The sequence below is a fragment of the Nymphalis io genome, chromosome 19 (genome assembly GCF_905147045.1).
Source record: "Nymphalis io chromosome 19, ilAglIoxx1.1, whole genome shotgun sequence".
NCBI lineage: Eukaryota > Metazoa > Arthropoda > Insecta > Lepidoptera > Nymphalidae > Nymphalis > Nymphalis io.
Window position 1 is genome coordinate 9,772,301 of NC_065906.1, and position 20,047 is coordinate 9,792,347.

Consider the following 20,047-nt stretch of genomic DNA (forward strand, 5'->3'; position numbering starts at 1 on the left):
ACTTTAGATAGAAAAATAGAAAAAACCTAACCTAAAAGTATCAAATTTAACAAGCACATACAAAAGAAAAGAAAATAAAATGCAAAGAAATCCTTATCACTTTACATGTCGCTTTACATTTAAATTCTGTATTAAGATTTGGTATAAATGACATAATTTTATCTGACACATGGTTTCCTCACAATATTGCTCTTCACCGTTGACAAGAGATGAATTATAAGCACACAATGTAACATGAAAGCTCAGTTGTGATTACTTTATTTAAACCCGCAGAATAAGTGATCTGGGATTAAATTTTAGAAAAGATTTATTTTAAAAGTACCCAGTGTTCTAATAAGAATTTAATCAATCGTTACAAATATTATTGGCAGCCGGAATGGCTCTGTGGTTAGAACGCGTGAATCTTAATCGATAATCGAGGTTTCAAACCTGGGCAAACACCACTGAATTTTCTGAGCTTGATTTGTGTTTATAATTCCTCTTTTACTTGAAAGTGAAGGAAAATATCGTAAGGAAACCTGCATGTGTCTAATTTCACTGAAATTCTGCCTCATGTGTATTGTGTATAGTGTTAAAGCATGTTTTGCAATAAGTTCCAAACCTTCTCAAAAAAGAAGAAGAGGCCTTAGCCCAGCAGTGGGACATTCACAGACAGTTACTAATTACTAACTGTACCAATTTTTGAAAGTTTGTTTGTTTGTTTCTCATATATAATTTTCTTAAGATATTGAAATACAATTTTATCAAAAATAAATGTGTAATAAAATTATATTAAACTGACTTTGAATTAATTTAATTTGTCTTTATAATTCTTATCTTGCTCAGTGTTGAAGAACATTTTACGGAAAAATGCATGCGTCGAATGAAATTGTGTCACATTTATATCCATAACCTGAACTCCAGTTGCGTGGTGAAAAAGCTCTAATAACGGAAAAGGCCAATTGTGAAAAATTTATAGGCTGTTAATTCACAAAAAAAATATTTACGCTGAGTGAATATCTCGAACGTATAACAGCTTATTACAAAAGATAGCAATACGAGCTCACATTAAATACATGAAGCCTTCCAAGGTCCCAGAATAGCAATTCAGTCCAATTGTTGTTTTCATTTCATCCCGTCACTTACCCGTTATAATTTGTGAAATAAAAACGGTCCCTTTTTGTATTTCTTGTTTTTTCTTGCTTTATCGTTTTATTTTTTCTAACTTAGAAGGAAATTTGATCGTTAATTTATTTATTTTTATCGATCATATTATGTTTTATTTATTTTTCATGTTTGTGTTTATATACATATGTGTGTATTTATTTAAAAGCTGTTCACTAGTACTTCGCACCCTGGACATCAATAAGACGGAACTTCTCTGTCGGAATGTGTTACGAAGAAGAACGACTATCTAGTTAAGAAAATAAAACCAATGAAATTACAATGTCCAGATATTCAAAATAATTAAGCTAAGGTGACCCAATGGCTGGAATAGGTGGATTTTTATTGGAGACCGCAGGTTCCAAGTACAATGGTATAATGAATTTATATTTATAAGTCCTAATTTTAACTTTATGGTCGCTTTTTGCAAGTCTCTCTGGTTAGGTACCACCCACTCATCATATATTCTACCGCCAAACAATACTTGGTATTGTGGTGTTTCAGCTTAAAGTGAATAAGCCAGTGTAATTACAGGTACAAGATAAGACTTCTTAGTTCCTGCGGTTGGATATTTGCATTGGCGATATAAGAGTTGGTTAATATTTCTTACATGGACAATGTCTATGGGCGGTGGTGACCATGTAACATCATGTGGCGTATTTACCAAGCCGCCTGTTATAGATATTAAAATAGAATATGTTATGTAAATCCACTTTAAATAAGCTCCAAAACTTACTAGAAGAGACTGACGGACTTTTAGTATGTCACTGTGATTGAAAACTCATTAAAATTTTTAATGGACTTTCACTTAATTAAAGTTGTTGATTAAGTAATATGTGTATAGTGAACACATTGAAACTTGTGAAAATTAAACAATATTTTACGTTGCATGAATAAATTAATTTAAAACATTAAGCTAACTCCCAGACTGAACATTAAGTTACTTTGAGATTATACTAACTCGAGTTTTAGCAGTGTCTTGCAGAGTGAATATATAACGAACAATAATTATTAAAAGTAAAGAAAACTATTCTTAAATAGACTCGATTTAATACATATATGCTTAGAGTATAGGATATAGTCTGTAAATAAAGGCTAGGCTAAGGCCGCCCCTCCACGCACCACCACGCAGTTCCAGTGCGGCATGCTCACATGTGTCAGATATTTTGTAAATATATACTTATATAGATAATTACACCCAGACTCAGGACAAACATACATGTTCATGCATACAAATGTCTGTCCTGGGTGGGAATCGAACCCACAACCTTCGGCGTGAAAGGCAAGTGTTCTACCAACCACGCCAACCGGCTCGTCAATTTAAATTACACCCAGACTCAAGACAAACGGACATCACCGCACACCACACTTTGACGGAGTGTGCTGCGTGGGGGCCCAGAGGCATACCCTGGCGGCGATAGTTGGCGGAGACCTCTCGCTGCCAAGCATGGCATTTATCAAGCTGGTATCAAGGTGTTAGATGGAGATGGTCTCTTTTTGCGAGTGTCATGTCGCAGAAGGAGATCGCGGAGCGGGAGCGTGAGGCGAGTGCCACCACTGACCTGCTCCGCCGAAGAAGGCCGGGGAAGAGGCGCCGACATTATGCGCACCTTCTTCCCCTACCATAAGCGCTGCAGGGGCAAGAGGGGTACTCCGTACCCAGGAATCCCCGTAACCCCCCAAGGAATGGAGGCCCGCTTAAGCGGGCCAACCATCGGTGCATCACGGTTGCATGCGCAAGCGATCCCATGACGCCCCCTCGAAAAGACGGAGTGGGTACCGCTGGTTTTTTAGTGGGTATTTTTTCAGCCAAAAAAAGGACAAACAGACATGTTTATGGACACAAATGTCGATCCTGGGTGGGAATCGAACCCACGAGCTGCGGCGCAAAAAGCAAGTACCCACGCCAACCCGCTCGTATGGTAGTGCTGGTTTGAATCTCCGATTAATATTCACGCGTTTAATCTGAACATCTTGACTCTAAATATACACTTATTCCGTTATATTATCGTTTCACGCTTACATTGTAAAATTAACAAAACTTATTAATACAAAAGTGAAGTAAAGTGAAGTAAAAACTACAAAAGTGAACGCGTTACATATATAATATACTTGGTCGAAATCATAATTGAAAAGTTGAGGAAAACAAATGAATTTGCATGTAAACATTTTTTTTTTCTTTTTTTTCCGAAAAAATGTTGATAACAATGAAGCTTGGTTGACAGACAGAAGAAAAACAGGTACTGAACGGTTTTCTCTGTGATTATTTATATATAAATAAATATTTGGGACGGAAACGGTCACGTTCAAGTCCCTTTTAATGAAATTATACGAGATTGATTAAAAAAAAACATTATGAAAACCGAAGAGTTTCTTTCAACGTTGTTTATGAATTATTTCTTTTCGAATCGATGTGATGGTGTTTCCTTGGCATTTAATAAGCAAATTTAATGTTTTTATACTTATAGCTTTTAAAATACTGGTGTTGTCTTAAAGTATGTATGTACATATATAGGTATGTATCTTGTTGTCAAAGTAAAATTTTTATTCATTATAGACGTGGCACTATAATGATAAAAATTTGACTATAGCCTTACACGTGCTTTTCGTTGATCAAATCTCAGGTTCGTAAACAAAAAAAAAACATTTTTTCCACAAATAAACTAAGTTAATATTTAAATACTTAAACGAATTAAATTGTTTCTTATACATAAGAGTTATAAATTAAATGTACATCTTGTTAATTTGAAATGTAGAACATCGTTATTAGTAAATCATTCCATGTTACTCGATATTAAAATCATACTACCAAATAATAGAATAAAAATCATCTTATCCGAAGCTAACACAACTGTAGCTGCAATTCCAGGATTTTATAACAATTTTCATCAGTGCTTTTGATGTTATTCCTGATATTTATTAGAAACTTACTTTGAAAAAGTATGATTTCATTTGAAAAACTGATTGAGAAATGTAACTGATTAATTCCGGTTTTTTCTCACATACAAACATTCGTTTAATCATACATATTTCTTATAATGATCTGATATAATTATCCACTAATATCGTTACTGACTAAAGGTTTTTACGACATCTTTAGGAATTTCTCATTACACTTTTCTTTCTGTCGTATATGTTTTTTTTTGTGAATGTATTCGTATATATGTATATATAAGCTAAATAACGAGATCTCCTCAACTTAATTTTACAAGAATATCTCGAATACAACTGATTTAATAAAATGTTTTATGCTAAAAATAAAGTAAAGTTTAGTAAAGTTTATGCTAAAAATAATAAAAAATAAAAAACATTTTTTCAATATGATTGTATAGCGACTTATGTATGAATTAATATTATATCTACAATACACACACATACATAATAAACATTATATTGGTTCAAATTTTACTCCTGAGTGAAACGAAATAAGTATATTATCATACAAAACATAGTGCTTGTAATGACCTGTAAATATCCCACTACGCGTTTTAGTTTTTCCCCTACATGGATTCAATAAGAATTGATAGATTGCTATCACTTCACTGCTGAGCATAAGTTGAATTTTAAACACAAATTAAGTGCACGAAAATTCAATGGCTGCCCCGCGATCTTCGATATAGGTTCACGTGATCGATCCACTGACCATCTTGGCTTACAATACAAATCAGTACTTATTAATACATAATAATATTAGGTCCTTACATATGAAATTGACGTTTTGTACGGGAGGAATATAAAGTCAATTTTTTTTTTGTCAAATTAAAAATATTTAATTAATCAAAGTATGCACCGTTGTTATCTATGCACTTTTGCCATCTCATAGGTAGTTCATTGATCCATTTACTAAAAAAACATGGGGGCGAGAATCTATAAACTCTTTGAATACGGTTTGGACTACCGCATCGGAGTTGATTTTTTTTCCCTTATAAGAAGTTGTTCAAATTCCAGAAAAATGGTAATCTGTTGGAGCAAGGTCCAGGGAGTACGGTGGATGTCACAGACATTCCAATTGTAGCTTATCTAAATTAGTGGTTGTTTGTTGTGCAGTGTGTAGTCCTGCGTTGTCGTGAAGCAGCAGTGGCCTAGAGCGATTGACGAAACTCGGTTGTTTAGCAGCTAGGTCTTCCTTCATAGTTTGCAGTTGCTGACAATAGATATCTGCCGTAATCGTTTCGCCAGATTTTAGAAAGCTGTAGTGAACGACACCGGCGCTAGTCTACCAAACACTTACAAGTATTTTTTTCTAAGTCAATTTTTGTTTAGGGCAGTATGTGGCCGGGTCTCCAGGGTTCAGCCATTGTGACGAGCGCTTCCAATTATCGTACAGTATCCACTTTTCATTAAAAGTAATGATTCGATTTAAAATTCCTTCATTATTGTATCGGTTGAGCAAAGTAACACAGCAGTCAACGCGTGTTTGCAAGTTCGATTCACTCAATTCATGAGGTACCCATCGTTCAAGTTTTTTTACTTTCCCGATTTTTCTTCAAGTCGATTAATACAGTTTTATCACTTACCCCGAAGCCTGCAGCTATCTCTGAAGTGCTTTGTGATGGATCCGCTTCCACAATAGCCTTTAATTTTTTCATTTTCCACTTTGGTCTCCGGCCGTCCACGGGGTTGGTTCTGAAGGTCGAAATTTCCCGAACGAAAATGTTGAACCCAAAACCGTACCGTGCTTTCTTTTGCGACACCAGCGCCGTACACATCATTAATCCTTCGAACTGTTTCTGCAGCACTGGTGCCACGGTAGAACTCGTAATCGTAAATATACCGATATTTTATGTTTTCCATTGTGCGGTAATAAGCTACGCCAAAGAAAAAAATAATGAGGAAGAAACAAATGAATGGCTGTTTTCAAAACTCAAATGTACCAGCTAAATGAATTTATAAATTTGAATTTGGAATTTTTAACCAAAGAGGAGATATTTCAGATCAAAGTGGTCACTACGACAAAACGCTAATGTACCGTACCGTAACAGCCTGAATAACCCACTACTGGGCTAAAGGCCTCCTCTCCTTGCTTAAAGGGTTGGAGCTTATTCCATCACGCTGCTCCAATGCGGGTTGGTGGAATACCGACAGACACATGCAGGTTTCCTCACGATGTTTTCCTTCACCGTAAAGCACGAGATGAATTATAATCACAAATTAAGCACATGAAAATTCAGTGGTGCTTGCCCGGTTTGAACCCACGATCATCGGTTAAGATTCACGCGTTCCTATCACTGGGCCATCTCGGCTCTTCAATTTCATATGTAAGGACCTAATATATATTTAAAACATAAATACGGAAGACTTATTATGCATAAGCTTAAAGTTTTTAATTAATTTTATTATAAATGAAATTCTGTATTCATAAGACTTGCAATTATTGAATATTATACAATCTTATTAATAACTGCTCGAAATCGGTTAATTCCAGCTCATTATTAATGCAAGTATGTATTTTTGAAGTATATTTTCATTATTCTTTCTCCCTCATAAGATACGTTAGCAGAATATTTCGTGATGAATATTCATTAAAAAATTATTAAACTGAGAATTACTTGACGAATTTTAATATTGAAATGAGCCATTACATTATTATTATTGTTATTGTATTACTTAATACTAATATTGGAATGAGTAAACATAGTCAATATCAAAATAATTTTAGTCATTTGAACGAATGATTAATAAATATGAGAAGCGTATAAGAAAACATTACAATATATACAGAATATGTATGTAATATGTAAACGTTCTTAGATATTATGCTGCGAATAATAATATTAAATAAATACAAATATACTTTAATGTATCTTTTGTCATAAAAAATGTTTGATTAAAATCAGATCCCTCATGAAAGAGATGGTTTTATCTTTGGTATTAATAACGGTAACGGTTTCTTAAATTCAAAAAACGATCTTATTAAAATGTAAAGTTTTTCTGTATTGTGATTAATGTATGGACTAATAATGCATTAATATAAATCTTGGAAAAAAATAATCGCAGCTAGATATTTGTATATGTATCCAAATTAATCTATTGCAAGAAGCCCATGTCGGAGTTTTCGCGATATATCCAATAATAACAGATCAAAATGCTTAATGGGTATAAATTAATTATAAATAAAAACCAACCAAAATTTATTTAAAAACAAAAGATTGTATTTTAATTTATCATCAGTTTCGCTTTGATCTTGATTATATTTCATTCGATAGATTTCAGCGTATAATTAACAATGCAAATGGAACAACACCGTATCAACGTAAGAGATGAAACCGCGTCGCCAGGGACAGCAGCATGCAAAACAGCGATTCAAGCGCTCATCAGCGACACGGCACTCTTGGGAACGCTTTGCTTTTTGAAATTGGAAGATAGATTTAAATTCAGAGACGAAGAAATTAGACGTAGTCCAACATTTGTTGAGGGTTTCGTTTAAAAATATTTGTATAAATCTATGATATCTCTAAGGATTGCTCGTGACGACTTTAGTGGTATGATGGTATTTTGCTTATTAGGAATGGTTGACTCTCAACTTTTCTAGGGAAATTTAATTATTGGATTGATTTGGTACGAATTCTAAATTCAAATATTCATGTACATAATAAATGACCTGTTTGTGTCGCGAGGGTTTTTTACAATAATTAAATATTATCTTTAGAAGTTCAAAAGACAATTATTTGTTGGAGGTAGAGATTTGTATAAGCTCGCCTGGGTAGGTACCAGCCACTCATCAGATATTCTACCGTAAAACAGCAGTACTTGGTTGATTTCGATTGTTGTGTTCCGGTTTGAAGGGTGAGTGACCCAGTTTAATTACACGCACAAGGGACATAACATCTTAGTTCTCAAGGTTGGTGGCGCATTGGCGATGTAAGCGATGGTTAACATTTCTTACAATGCCAATGTCTATGGGCGTTGGTGTCCACTTACCATCAGGTGGCCAATATGCTCGTCCACCTACCTATACTATAAAAAAAATATTTAAGTGTGGAAAAATAAAGTTGTAATTGAATATTTAATTTTTTTTAAACGCGTCTAGAGTAACGTTTCAAGGTTAAATGTTAGTACGAACTTCAACACCAATACGGTTATTAACGATATATATTTTTTATAAATAAGCCAAACGATGATGATCTGATTTGTGGTCAAGTCATCACCGCCAGTCGTCATCACTTACAGTCATCGGTGCTGTAAGAAATTTTAATCATATCTTACATCGCCACGATTTACGACAACAACCATGGAAACTATATCTTCGTGTCCATGGTTGTATATCTTGTACCTGTTAAACTGGCTCACTCATCCTTCAAACCTAAAAACAAAATTTCTACGTATTGCTGTTTGGTGATAGAATATATGATCAGTGATGAAACCTTCACAGACGGGCTCGGACAAAGTAATAGCAACTACACATACATTATACACCAATTCCATAATATAATATCCAATGGTCGTGAGTAATGCGTAGTAAAATTGTATTGTCACGTAAATTGACAAAATATCGGATATAAAAAATTCAAATATAAAAAAACGTCTGAAAAACTTAAAAAATCGTAAATAAAATATTGCCTTAAAGTTTTAAAGATTGCGGGGGCGTTGACCCTTCTTCAATAAAGCATTAGGGAATTGCTTATTTATTGTAAAGGTCTACTAGCAGTGTATTTCACTTAGACGTTGAATTTACCTTTTACCAAATGTTTTATGTATAGTAATAAAAATAAATTAGGTAAGTAAAGTTCTTACGTAATTCTTAAATTTTATTGTACAGTAATTACTAATTGAATTCAACACTTTTTTGTGCATATAATTTAATCAATCGTGTTTTTATATTATACAATAAAAAAGTGAAGTTTGAATATTGTATGTGTTTAACACGTCATATGGTATTTGTCCTGAAAATGATTTTATATATATTGAGATTTTATATATATTATATATTGAGAATAGATTTCTATTAAATAGTGGCTTATTGTAAGTAATGTTAACGATTGTATTTCAAAACGAAATAAAAAGTGCTCATGAAAATATACCAAAATGTATCTTGGTAAACAAATTTGGAAGACGCGAGATGGGGACTGTGTATAACCGAAGGATGCGAGTTCAAACTCTGGCACTGAATTTTCATCGTTCTAGAGATACTAATTTTAATTTAAGTCATTTTATTACTTTAGACATGAATATTACGATATAATACTACGAGGTTTATTAGTGATCAACATTTTAAGTAGTCTTATAGTACTATTATAGTGATATATTACATAGATGTACTATATCACGGAAATGTAACAAAAAAATAAATAAACCAAACGTCGCGTACATAACAAATAATATGTATATATAAAAAATATAGGGCAAGTTAAAATCCGCTCTACATCATATAAGCCATTATCGGGATTTTATAAAGGAAACATTTTCATTTAGCCATAACGATTCAACCGTGGAACTTCGCAAGCCATGAGCTGAATTAGAAAGGAAGCTACGAGATTTTATGGTGACTGTCTCGGGTGAGATTTACAATAAAGTCCGGTTCATTGATGCGAAAATTTCTCACTTTTGATACTTAACTACTTGCAATTGGTACCATTTTGGTTTGCAATGTCTTATGCTTGGAACGATCTGTGGGTAATGAGTCACAAAACATCGGGTTAGTGTGTTCCGCCCGTTTATCTTAGGCCGTCGGCGACATTAACTTGATGTCGCGAATGACGACTTTTTCGGTTGCTTTTCGGCAAGTTTTTCGGTCATTTTTTAACATTATATAATGTATGATATCATTATTTCATTATTTCTTTAATACAAATCTTATTTTTTATATATACTCATATTACATATTTGATAAGTCTGCCTTTATTTATTTGAATAAAATCAAATCTTCGTTGTTTCAGTCATTAGACTTAAAAGTATTTTATTAATATATGTATTTTTATTTAATATATACATAAAAAATGTGTATTAGTATGTGTAACTAAAGCGGTACATGGAAAAAAGTTTTTATATCATAAATACACTACTACCGACAATAGACTATTCCTCTTATATTAAGGTATAATATAAGAAGAAAAAAAAAGTACAGTAATACAGTAACAGCCTGTTAATGTCCCACTGCTGGGCTAAGGCCTCCTCTCCCTTTTGAGGAGAAGGTTTGGAGCTTATTCCACCACGCTGCTCCAATGCGGGTTGGTAGAATACACATGTGACAGAATTTCAATGAAATTAGACACATGCAGGTTTTCTCACGATGTTTTCCTTCACCATCAAGCACGAGATGAATTATAAATACAAATTAAGCACATGAAAATTCAGTGGTGCTTGCCCGGGTTTGAACCCACGATCATCGGTTAAGATTCACGCGTTCTTACCACTAGGCCATCTCGGCTTAGTAACTCAATGCAAATGTTTAAATCCAAGTTAACACATGTTATAAAGATCTATTTTTAATTTTAATTATGTACACACCTACTACTAACATATTGTTTACCAGTTTTAATTATTATTTACTTTTGTTTATACTCGTAACGATACCATTTTTTTTATATAAATATATCAATATTATATAACATACTTAATATTATATTACTTTCACAAAATTATTAATATTACAAGAACGACGAACTACCTGCATAATATTTTCTTGAAAATTGTAAACATTTCTCATGTAAGTGACTGTGTTGTCTTTTGAGGTATAAATGTCTATAATCTGAATATATTTAAGCATGTCACTATTAAAATTGCATAACATAATCGGAACAGACTAGCGTCTGAAACATTGGCTCCGCCTGGTTCAGACACTTGTGCTCATTGAATAATTGTAATGTATCCATAAATTTAAGGTCCTTCTAAATGAATCCTATTTTTATTTGATACACAATAAAGTATTTAAAGTATTTGAATAAAGTATATAAAGTTAAAAATACAATGAACTTACCGTTCCTAGCAGTCGTCGCGACAGCAACACCAAGGATCACAGCAGACGCGATTAACCGACACAACGCCAGCGGCATGATGATCTCAAGCATCACATCACATCACATCACAATCACTATCTCGATTTATGGCTTTCACGTGTGCCAGAATTGCACATAATACTCTCTAATGTGTTAGAGCATAAACGCCATCACTGTAATGTTCGAAGCGCGGGCGCCATTACAGATGTCCAACACTGATTATTATACCGCGTCACAGGTTATGTAACACTTGTCAACCTCTGTTTTAATGAATACCTAATATCGTATGTTTCTTATTTGTTGTTATTTATTTTGTTATCTTGTTTAATACGTTATGTTATTCAAGGCATCTGAAACAAAACAAAATAGGTACATTAATTTCGATAATATTGTATACATACATTAAAATAATCATTTGATACTCTTTTTTTAAATATATAGAATAGGTAGGAGGACAAACATATCTGCCACCTGATGGTAAGTGACCACCAACGCCCGTAGACATTGGCATTGTAAGAAACGTTAACTATCGCTTCGGAACCTCGGGAACTAAGATGTTATGACCCTTGTGCCTGTAATAACACTGGCTCACTCACCCTTCAAACAGGAACACAACAATACCAAGTACCGCTGTTTCGCGGTAGAATATTTGATGAGTGGGTGGTACCCTTCCAGACAAGCTTGCATAAACCACCGCTAAAACTCCTACGTCTTTTCCAAGAGTATATTCACTATCAACTTCGAAAGACCAAGCTGCTACTGAGAAATTTGTGGTTAAACCCTATTAACTCAATGTATTAGTCAAATCCGAGATTTGAACTCAAAACTCAAAACTTTGACCAGCCACTTAACCAACAACGTAGAAATGCATAAAATATAGCGCATTTATAAACATTAATTAATTAATATTTAAAGAAAATATTACAGGAGAAACTTTAATGACATTCAACATCGAAACGTAATTATAAACCTAATTTATTACGCAACGAATTTTCGTATTTGACATGGCGCGAATGTAAATAGTGCATTGTCGACGTCAGACGGCCAAAATTCGAATTTCAATTCCAAACGAACGTGCAACGTACGCGTCAAATGAAAAGCGTTCTGATAGAATTGCGATTTGAAAATTCGAAATAGGAATATCAAATGTTTTGATTATAAGCAGGCAATAACGTTAACTGAACGGATTTGCTTTTTATTGGTACTAATTTAATAAATTATTAAGGCTTTTGTGCAATTATTTAAAAAGTAATGAAAATATACATTTTGTGAGTTAGTTTACAATTATTATTTTATTACTCAAAGTGTGAACAGTTGAATTGAATGAAGTACGTATATTGATTCGTTGTTTTATTAAGTAATGATTGTTATTGCTCTAATGCTTGGTATTAACTCAAAAGAATATGAATATAATTTCTTGAGCTACTGTTGTAGAATTCATGACCGCGTGGAATGGCTACAATGCTAGCAGCATTTCCTCTTCGAATTGCAATTCCCATACTCGTGGCGAAAAATTAACCAGCCAGCCAGTATATTATTTTTAAATAAGTGTAATGTATACGTTTTCCAAATAAACAGTTACTTTTTATTGTTTATAGTATTTCGGTAATAATAACGATCGCTACTCTTCGCTCCTCACTCTCATAGTCTGATGAGAAAGAATGGAGAAATGACTTTGTAACACGACACAAGAAAACATTTGCCTGAGTCCGTATTTCCTGATAGGTACAATGTTGGTGTCTTCAAATCCAGAGTAAACAGGTTTCATATGGGCAAGCGTGCTACATCTTAGACCGTGTCAATGCTTAACATCAGGCAAGTCAACGGTCAAACGCTGCCCTATTAATTGTAATAAAAAAAAACATTTTTGTTGGCCCATCCTAGAATTTTACTCTAGGACCGTATTATTGCAGTCGTTATAGTCAGCCACTAGACCAATCTAGGTAAAAATAAATTATAATCATTAGAAGTAAAAATTTTAAGATAAAAACAAAGTAAAAGATATAAATGATATAGTAGTCGAGTAACTGTAATAAAATGAATAAAGAACTTGATCACGGGTAAAACTCCGATCCGTGATAAAAGTCCGCAACTTAATATCAGTAAAACCTTTTTTTAATCTACCTTTTTAGTTTGATCTTGCAAAGTTGATATTGTTAAGAAGTATTTAATGTGTTTTTGAAGGAAATCTTTTCGAATATTCGAATAGCGTTAGTATTTGAGCATATACCGTTTCTTTTAATGACGATTATGTTTACTTACGTATACGGCTATGTTTATGATTTTTTTTATAAGATACGTAGGTGGATTGGCAAAAGGAACATCTGATGGTAAGTGGTCATCACCGCCAATAGACATTGATGCCGTAAGAAATGTGCCACCAACGTTGGGAACTAAAACGTTATAGTCCTTGTGCCTGTAGTGGCTTGCTCACCCTTTCAGCTGGATCACAACAATAGTACAAATGTTTGGCAGTAGAATATGTGATGAGTGGGTGGTACCAACACAGACGATCCTGCACAAATATCTACCAAGTAAATACTTCACAATTTACAAACACAATACAAATCACGCAGCTTATAACTTCCTTGTCTGTCAAATCTGAAATGTTTGATTAGATGAACGTGTTCTATAACTTGGCTGTTTGGGCTGAAGTTGCTAATAAACGAAAACATAACTTAATAAATAACAATAATACCTAGCCTCTTACAATGGCGTTAACGAGTGTCATAACAACGGTACTGCGTTAATGAATCTCTGAGGTCGGGAGGAGTCAAGTTATGACCACCGTTAATGTCTAAGAACAGAGTGCTGGAAATGTCATACAACAATTTCAAATTTGGAATGCGTGACATTTTTTGTAATTTTAATATGGTCTCCTTTTCAAAACTTATGAGTGTTTTTTTATTTACACAAGGTAAACACTGTAATAAACAAATTTAATCATAGACAAATATATTAAATGGAACCTTAGTTAATTTATCAATGAAATAACAGTAAGAATAAAACTTAAATATATAAAATTAATAATTATCATAATAATTTCATACTACTACAACTAATAGAATTATATTCACTCATTAATGCATTTTTAGATTATTTATTTTCATTATATTATTCAATCATACTACGAAACACTTTTACACAAAATGCTTTTAAAATTTCATGTCATTGAAAAATATAAATTCTTAACAATTGTAAAAATTTGTATCTAGCGGTGGCTAGGCAGATTAATAAACTTATCCTTATAATTTATGGCCATAGTTTAGTTAAACACTGACTGACTGGTGACTGACTTATTGGTGGTGGGGCTTTGTGCAGGCCCGTCTACCTACCCAGGTACCACCCACTCATAAGATATTCCACCGCAAAACAGCAGTACTTGTTATTATTGTGTTCCGGCTTGAAGGATGAGTGAGCCAGTGTAATTACAGGCACAAGGGACGTAACATCTTAGTTCCCAAGGTTGGTGGCGCATTGGCGATGTAAGCGATGGTTAACAATTCTTATAATGCCAATGTCTGTGGATGTTGGTGACCACTTACCATCAGGCCCATATGCTCGTTCGCCAACCTACACTATAAAAAATTTCTCCCTTACATTTTTGATTTAACATTCGAAAGAAGAAGACAAGGCATTGTTTAACTAATCAATCGCTAAACATGATTTATAAAAAAAGCTGTTATGTTGAATATGCGTTCGTATCACTTCTGTTTTGTTATTTGTTCTAAATTTAAAACATAATTTAGGGATCGCCGATAAAGCTTTGTTATGTAAAGGGTTTTATTAGTGTAATTAATTAGCTCTATTGATTATTAGGTCATTGTTTCAAATTTGTAAAACCTCTTCCATTATTTTATGGTTTAATAAATTTTGGTTATGAATTTATTCTTGAAATTCAATTTTCTTTTTGTTCTGTTTTCAGCAATATTTGGATAAGTTTCAAATCTATTTTTGAATGTATTGAAACCTATCTATTCCGATCACAATTATGAAATTAGCTTATTGATTTGATACTACCGAGGGGCACAAAAGAGATCATAAAAGTAGTAGCAGAGTAGTAGTTTACTTGGTGGTAGGGCTTTGTGTAAGTCTTTCTGAGTAGGTTCCATCCATTTATCACATATTCAACAGCCTAACAGCATAATTGTATTGATGTGTTCAGTTTGAAGGGTGAGTGAAACAACAACACAGGGAACATTACATCTTACTTTCCAAGATGGCATTGACAAGGTAAGGACTGGTGTATAATTGGCAATGTTAATGTTTGTGTCTATGTAAGAAATAGAAGATCATATAATGCATTGAAATATTTTACACGTTTATGGTCTTCTGCAAGTTGAGAAATTTAAAGAAAAGCGAAGCTGGGATCTTTGATGACAACTAATATTTTCCGGCAAATCTACGTAGTGACATTTAAAATGTCAATAACAAAAATAAACGCTTCCTACAATTTATTTAATCTATTTGATTTTTAGAGCAAACACTAAAACTCTAACGTCAAACGCATACATATTTGCTTACAGAAAAAATAGGTTTGTGAGTGATTCTGTTTTTCCACACTCTGAATACATGCAATATCAAAAAAAAACACACACACATCACACTCGTATAGAATCACTAACTTTGCGGGATACGAGCGTATTGAAAAAAGCTTTAAACAGTTTCGATTCTATGTCATTTGTTTTTGATGGTAGAGTTTAATTCTCGTGGCTCGTTATATGTCAAGCGGTGACATATATCGAGATTTGAAATCATACAATAATTTTGAAATAGGAAACTTTTACTTTAAAATTGGAACTTATAATCCTTTGATTCATGTTTCATTTAATTTTCATTCATGGTAGCTGTTTTGAAATCCACTCTAATTCATTTATTCATAAGTTTGTGGTGGTAGGATTTTGTGCAGACAAGAATGGACATCCGCTTATCATTTCATTCATTATCATTATCTATCAATAAATTTTAATATATTATATGTAAGTAAATCTAATGACAGGCACAATTAACGCATTGATATGGAGTGTTTTTATTTAAATGATTACAGTAACAATATTAAAACATGTCTTTAGCTTATCAGTTATTAGAATGTGACCAATTTGCTCGTTTGTTTTTTTTTTATAATTATTAGAACAGTAGGCAAATATAGGCCACCTGAATGGTCACCACTATTATTGCATATTACGCCTACCGAATACACTAAAAAAAAAACAATGCATTACCAACCTTTGGAATTAAATGTTGTCCCTTTTTTCTGTAGTCACACTGACTCACTCACCCTTAAAACCCGAACAGATCTTATAATACTTTGTATTTCTGCTTCCTACACTTCGTTTTAATAAAAATAAGAATACTTTGTATTTCTGCTTCCTACACTTCGTTTAATAAAAATAACATAAGACTTTTTTTCAAAGTACCTGAAATGGAAACTGTTTATAAATGATATTTTTTAATAAAAATAATATGTCAGCGGTTTTTTGTTAAAACATTATATTATATTAATAATTCAATCATCACCTTGACAAGTAAACATACTATGTTCTACGTAAAACTTCATCCACTAAACTGTTGGGTTTAATATTCAACTCGTAAAAAAGTTATTTACAAACAAAAAGAGACTTTTCTAAAAAATAATTCATACGAAAAAAATTAAAATTTATTATAAAAGAATTATTAAGAAAAGTAAATGGAACGTAGATAACGCAATTACGTCCGAAATGTAAAGTAATGGACGAAAAGTGGATATTTTTTTTCAAACGCGTAAGATTAAGGCCCTTATTATCAAATTTGTTACATAAAGAAAATTTATATAGAAAAGAATGAATCGTATCTAAATCAACAATGCTATGTAACTCGCTCGGTAAAATTTTGATAACCGACGCACTGTGATTCGCTATTTTGATGCGTGTATCCTTTGAGTGATATACCCATTACAGTCAATGTCGCATGTGACATGCGACATTTATAACATTTCACGATTCTTTTCAAATCGAATCAAATGTTATTTTTACAGAATCTGCGATGTACACACAGCTATATAAATAAACACGCATAAAGTTGTGAGCTCTGTTACCCGATTATACAGGGTTAGTAAATATTTTATAATATAAAATAGTTTAGTAGAAACGAGATACTTATACAAAGATATGCTATATTTTTTCGATATATATTCTGATTGTTGAAAATTAAGCTTATTTGATATAATAAATCTTATAAATTTGTGTGTAATATGTGTGTGTTACAGTGAGTTTTTTTTGTTACGTTTTCACTTCTTAACAACTCAATTTCATCACCATGAAATTTTGCACACACTTTATTATTAATACAGAAAAGGAAATAAGGTACCCAACATCGGCCCCTCCCCCCTATGCCGAAGCTGCGGGCAGTAACTAGTTTAAACGTACTTGCTATATCATGTAGTTATATATAATATGTATATATAAACTTTATTCGTGCAAGATATAACTTATACAATTGTAATAAACAAATAACTGGTACAAAATCTTGCTGATTAAATAAAGCCTTTCCCATTTTACTCTTGTAGTAGATAGCGTTTTATTTTTTTGCATTTTAAGAATAAATTGACCAAATATTTCAGTGCAAATACACATATTACAAATCACTGAAACGTACTATAACCAAAACTGCTCGAAATTGTAACTTTTTCAACGATACGTTGATGGAATAAATTGGAAAAAAGGAGTTACCTCAACTTCACTTCGTAGTGAAGTTGAGGTAATTTTTTACGAAAAAAGCGTATCGATTTTATCCATTTCATTAACGTTTTGTGGAATTCATTAAAACTTTAAAAACATATAGATATTACAGACGGATAGACGACAAGTGTTAAATATCAGGAAATTTGATTATATCACTATGTTAGCACTCGATCGTTTTTTTTTTTTATAAAATAGTTGAGCGAACCTGATGAGTTAAGTGATGCCTAATAGTAAGTAGTCAATACCGCCCATAGATATTCGCGCTGTAAAAAATATGAAAAATTCCTTGCATCGTCAATACGCCACCAACCTTGTTGTGCACCTACAGTCATAAAGACCAACATCTTAGTACCCAAAGCACACTCACCCTTCAATTAGAACACACTCATACTCAGTATTGCTGTTCGGCAATAGAATATACAATTTTTTTTTATTTTTTTTTTTATAGAATAGGAAGGCGGACGAGCATATGGGCCACCTGATGGTAAGTGGTCACCAACGCTCTTAGACATTAGCATTGTAAGAAATGTCAACCATCGCTTACATATCCAATGCGCCACCAACCTTGGGAACTAAGATTTTATGTCCCTTGTGCCTGTAATTACACTGGCTCACTCACCCTTCAAACCGGAACACAACAATACCAAGTATTGCTGTTTTGCGGTAGAATATCTGATGAGTGGGTGGTACCTACCCAGACGAGCTTGCACAAAGCCCTACCACCAGTGAAAGATACAATGAAAGATACATAACTACTGAGCCGGGTTTAACGGGACGAAAAATAGTTAAGGTAAGAATAATGAAAGAGCTAACAACTACTAAGTAAAATAGCCATCAATTTATTCTATCGTTTAGATGTAGAAGATTGGGCGGCGTTTTACCACGCTACCGAAATACTAAACTACGAAAAGAACGTTCGAGAAGCTCCTACATTATGCAACAGCCCTTGATACTTGGCTTTAATCCAAGTAAGATTCTGGTAATTTACAACTTGAGTACTTAAAGAGTTATTGTTTAAAATTTAAAAGTAAAAAAATATATTTTGTAATTTCCATCGAAATGAACTATGAATTCTTAATTTTATGGTATAACACATTATGTGATTATTTTAGCTGTTCATCTGTTTATATTAATTTGTATTTGTCTATAATTATTGAAAGTATTTTGTAAATTTATATGATTTATTTATACACACACATATAAAAGATTTGTCAGTTTTATTATATATATTATATTTAATACTTTTACTTTATTCTATGTTATACTTTAAAATAAGTTGAAGGGGACGAGTCAATTGTTAGGTTTAAAAATGTAACCTTAAAATAGCGTGAAAGTATAACAGGCATAGAGACAGAGTTACATTCGCATTTAAATAAAATGAGTATAGATGTTGATAATAAAAACATACCTGTTTGTATTGTAAAAATTTCAATAAAAGGTGGAATTGGAATTGAAAAAATACAGATTAACATACTCGATTTATTATTATTAGCTTAAGAGCGAAGATTGTCATGAAGTGTTATATAAGATTGAAGTAGAATCTAAAAGATAAAAACACTGCGACGATACTTTAGTAATCCGTTTGAGTTCGTAACTACACTACGGAACATGGTCGAATTTCCTTAGTCTAAATATAAATCCGTAGCAGATGTTTTGCATACACTCTAACTTGTTAATCAGCAAAGTTAGAATAACACGCATCTACTCGCAAATTAGATAGAAGATAGTTGGCCAGGAATATCTTCTAATTTTGGACGTTTTCTCTTGGTAAATATAACATTTTTGGCATAAATATACCCAAAAATGATATATTTTGTCATATATTACGACAAAAATGGAAAACATGCAGTGTAAAAATGACCAAAGATGCGCAAAGATTCTAGCACTGTAAGATTATTAAAATGTCTCCTTAAACCGTCCGTAATGCGTTCTAGGATATTATGATCTCTGTGCCTGTAACCACATAGGTTTTTATTATTAAATATAGTATTTATCATTATATAATTCATCTCGTGCTATACGGTGAAGAAAAACATCGTGAGGAAACCTGCATGTGTCTAATTTTACTGAAATTCTGTCACATGTGTATTCCACCAACCCGCATTGGAGCAGCGTGGTGGAGTACGCTCCATACCTTCTCCTCAAAAAGGAAGAGGAGGGCTTAGCCCAGCAGTGGGACATTCACAGGCTGTTAGTGTTACTGTTAAAGTACTGTCACACGCATATTTTATTATTAGAAAAAATGGTGAC

The 20,047-nt window shown here is 32.9% G+C and overlaps 2 protein-coding genes across 4 annotated transcripts in view; one reads left to right on the top strand and one right to left on the bottom strand.

Moving 5' to 3' along the window:
- The window catches only part of LOC126776088 (hemicentin-2), a 231,799-nt gene extending 220,424 nt beyond the window's left edge, over nucleotides 1-11,375 (bottom strand). Inside the window, exon 1 of the mRNA XM_050498369.1 lies at nucleotides 11,060-11,375. Coding sequence (XP_050354326.1) covers nucleotides 11,060-11,150 — 91 coding nt within the window. The 5' untranslated portion in view covers nucleotides 11,151-11,375. The remainder of the gene's footprint in view (nucleotides 1-11,059) is intronic.
- LOC126776125 (uncharacterized) overlaps nucleotides 1-20,047 on the top strand; it is a 585,155-nt gene that overhangs the window by 319,674 nt on the left and 245,434 nt on the right. The window lies entirely within an intron of this gene.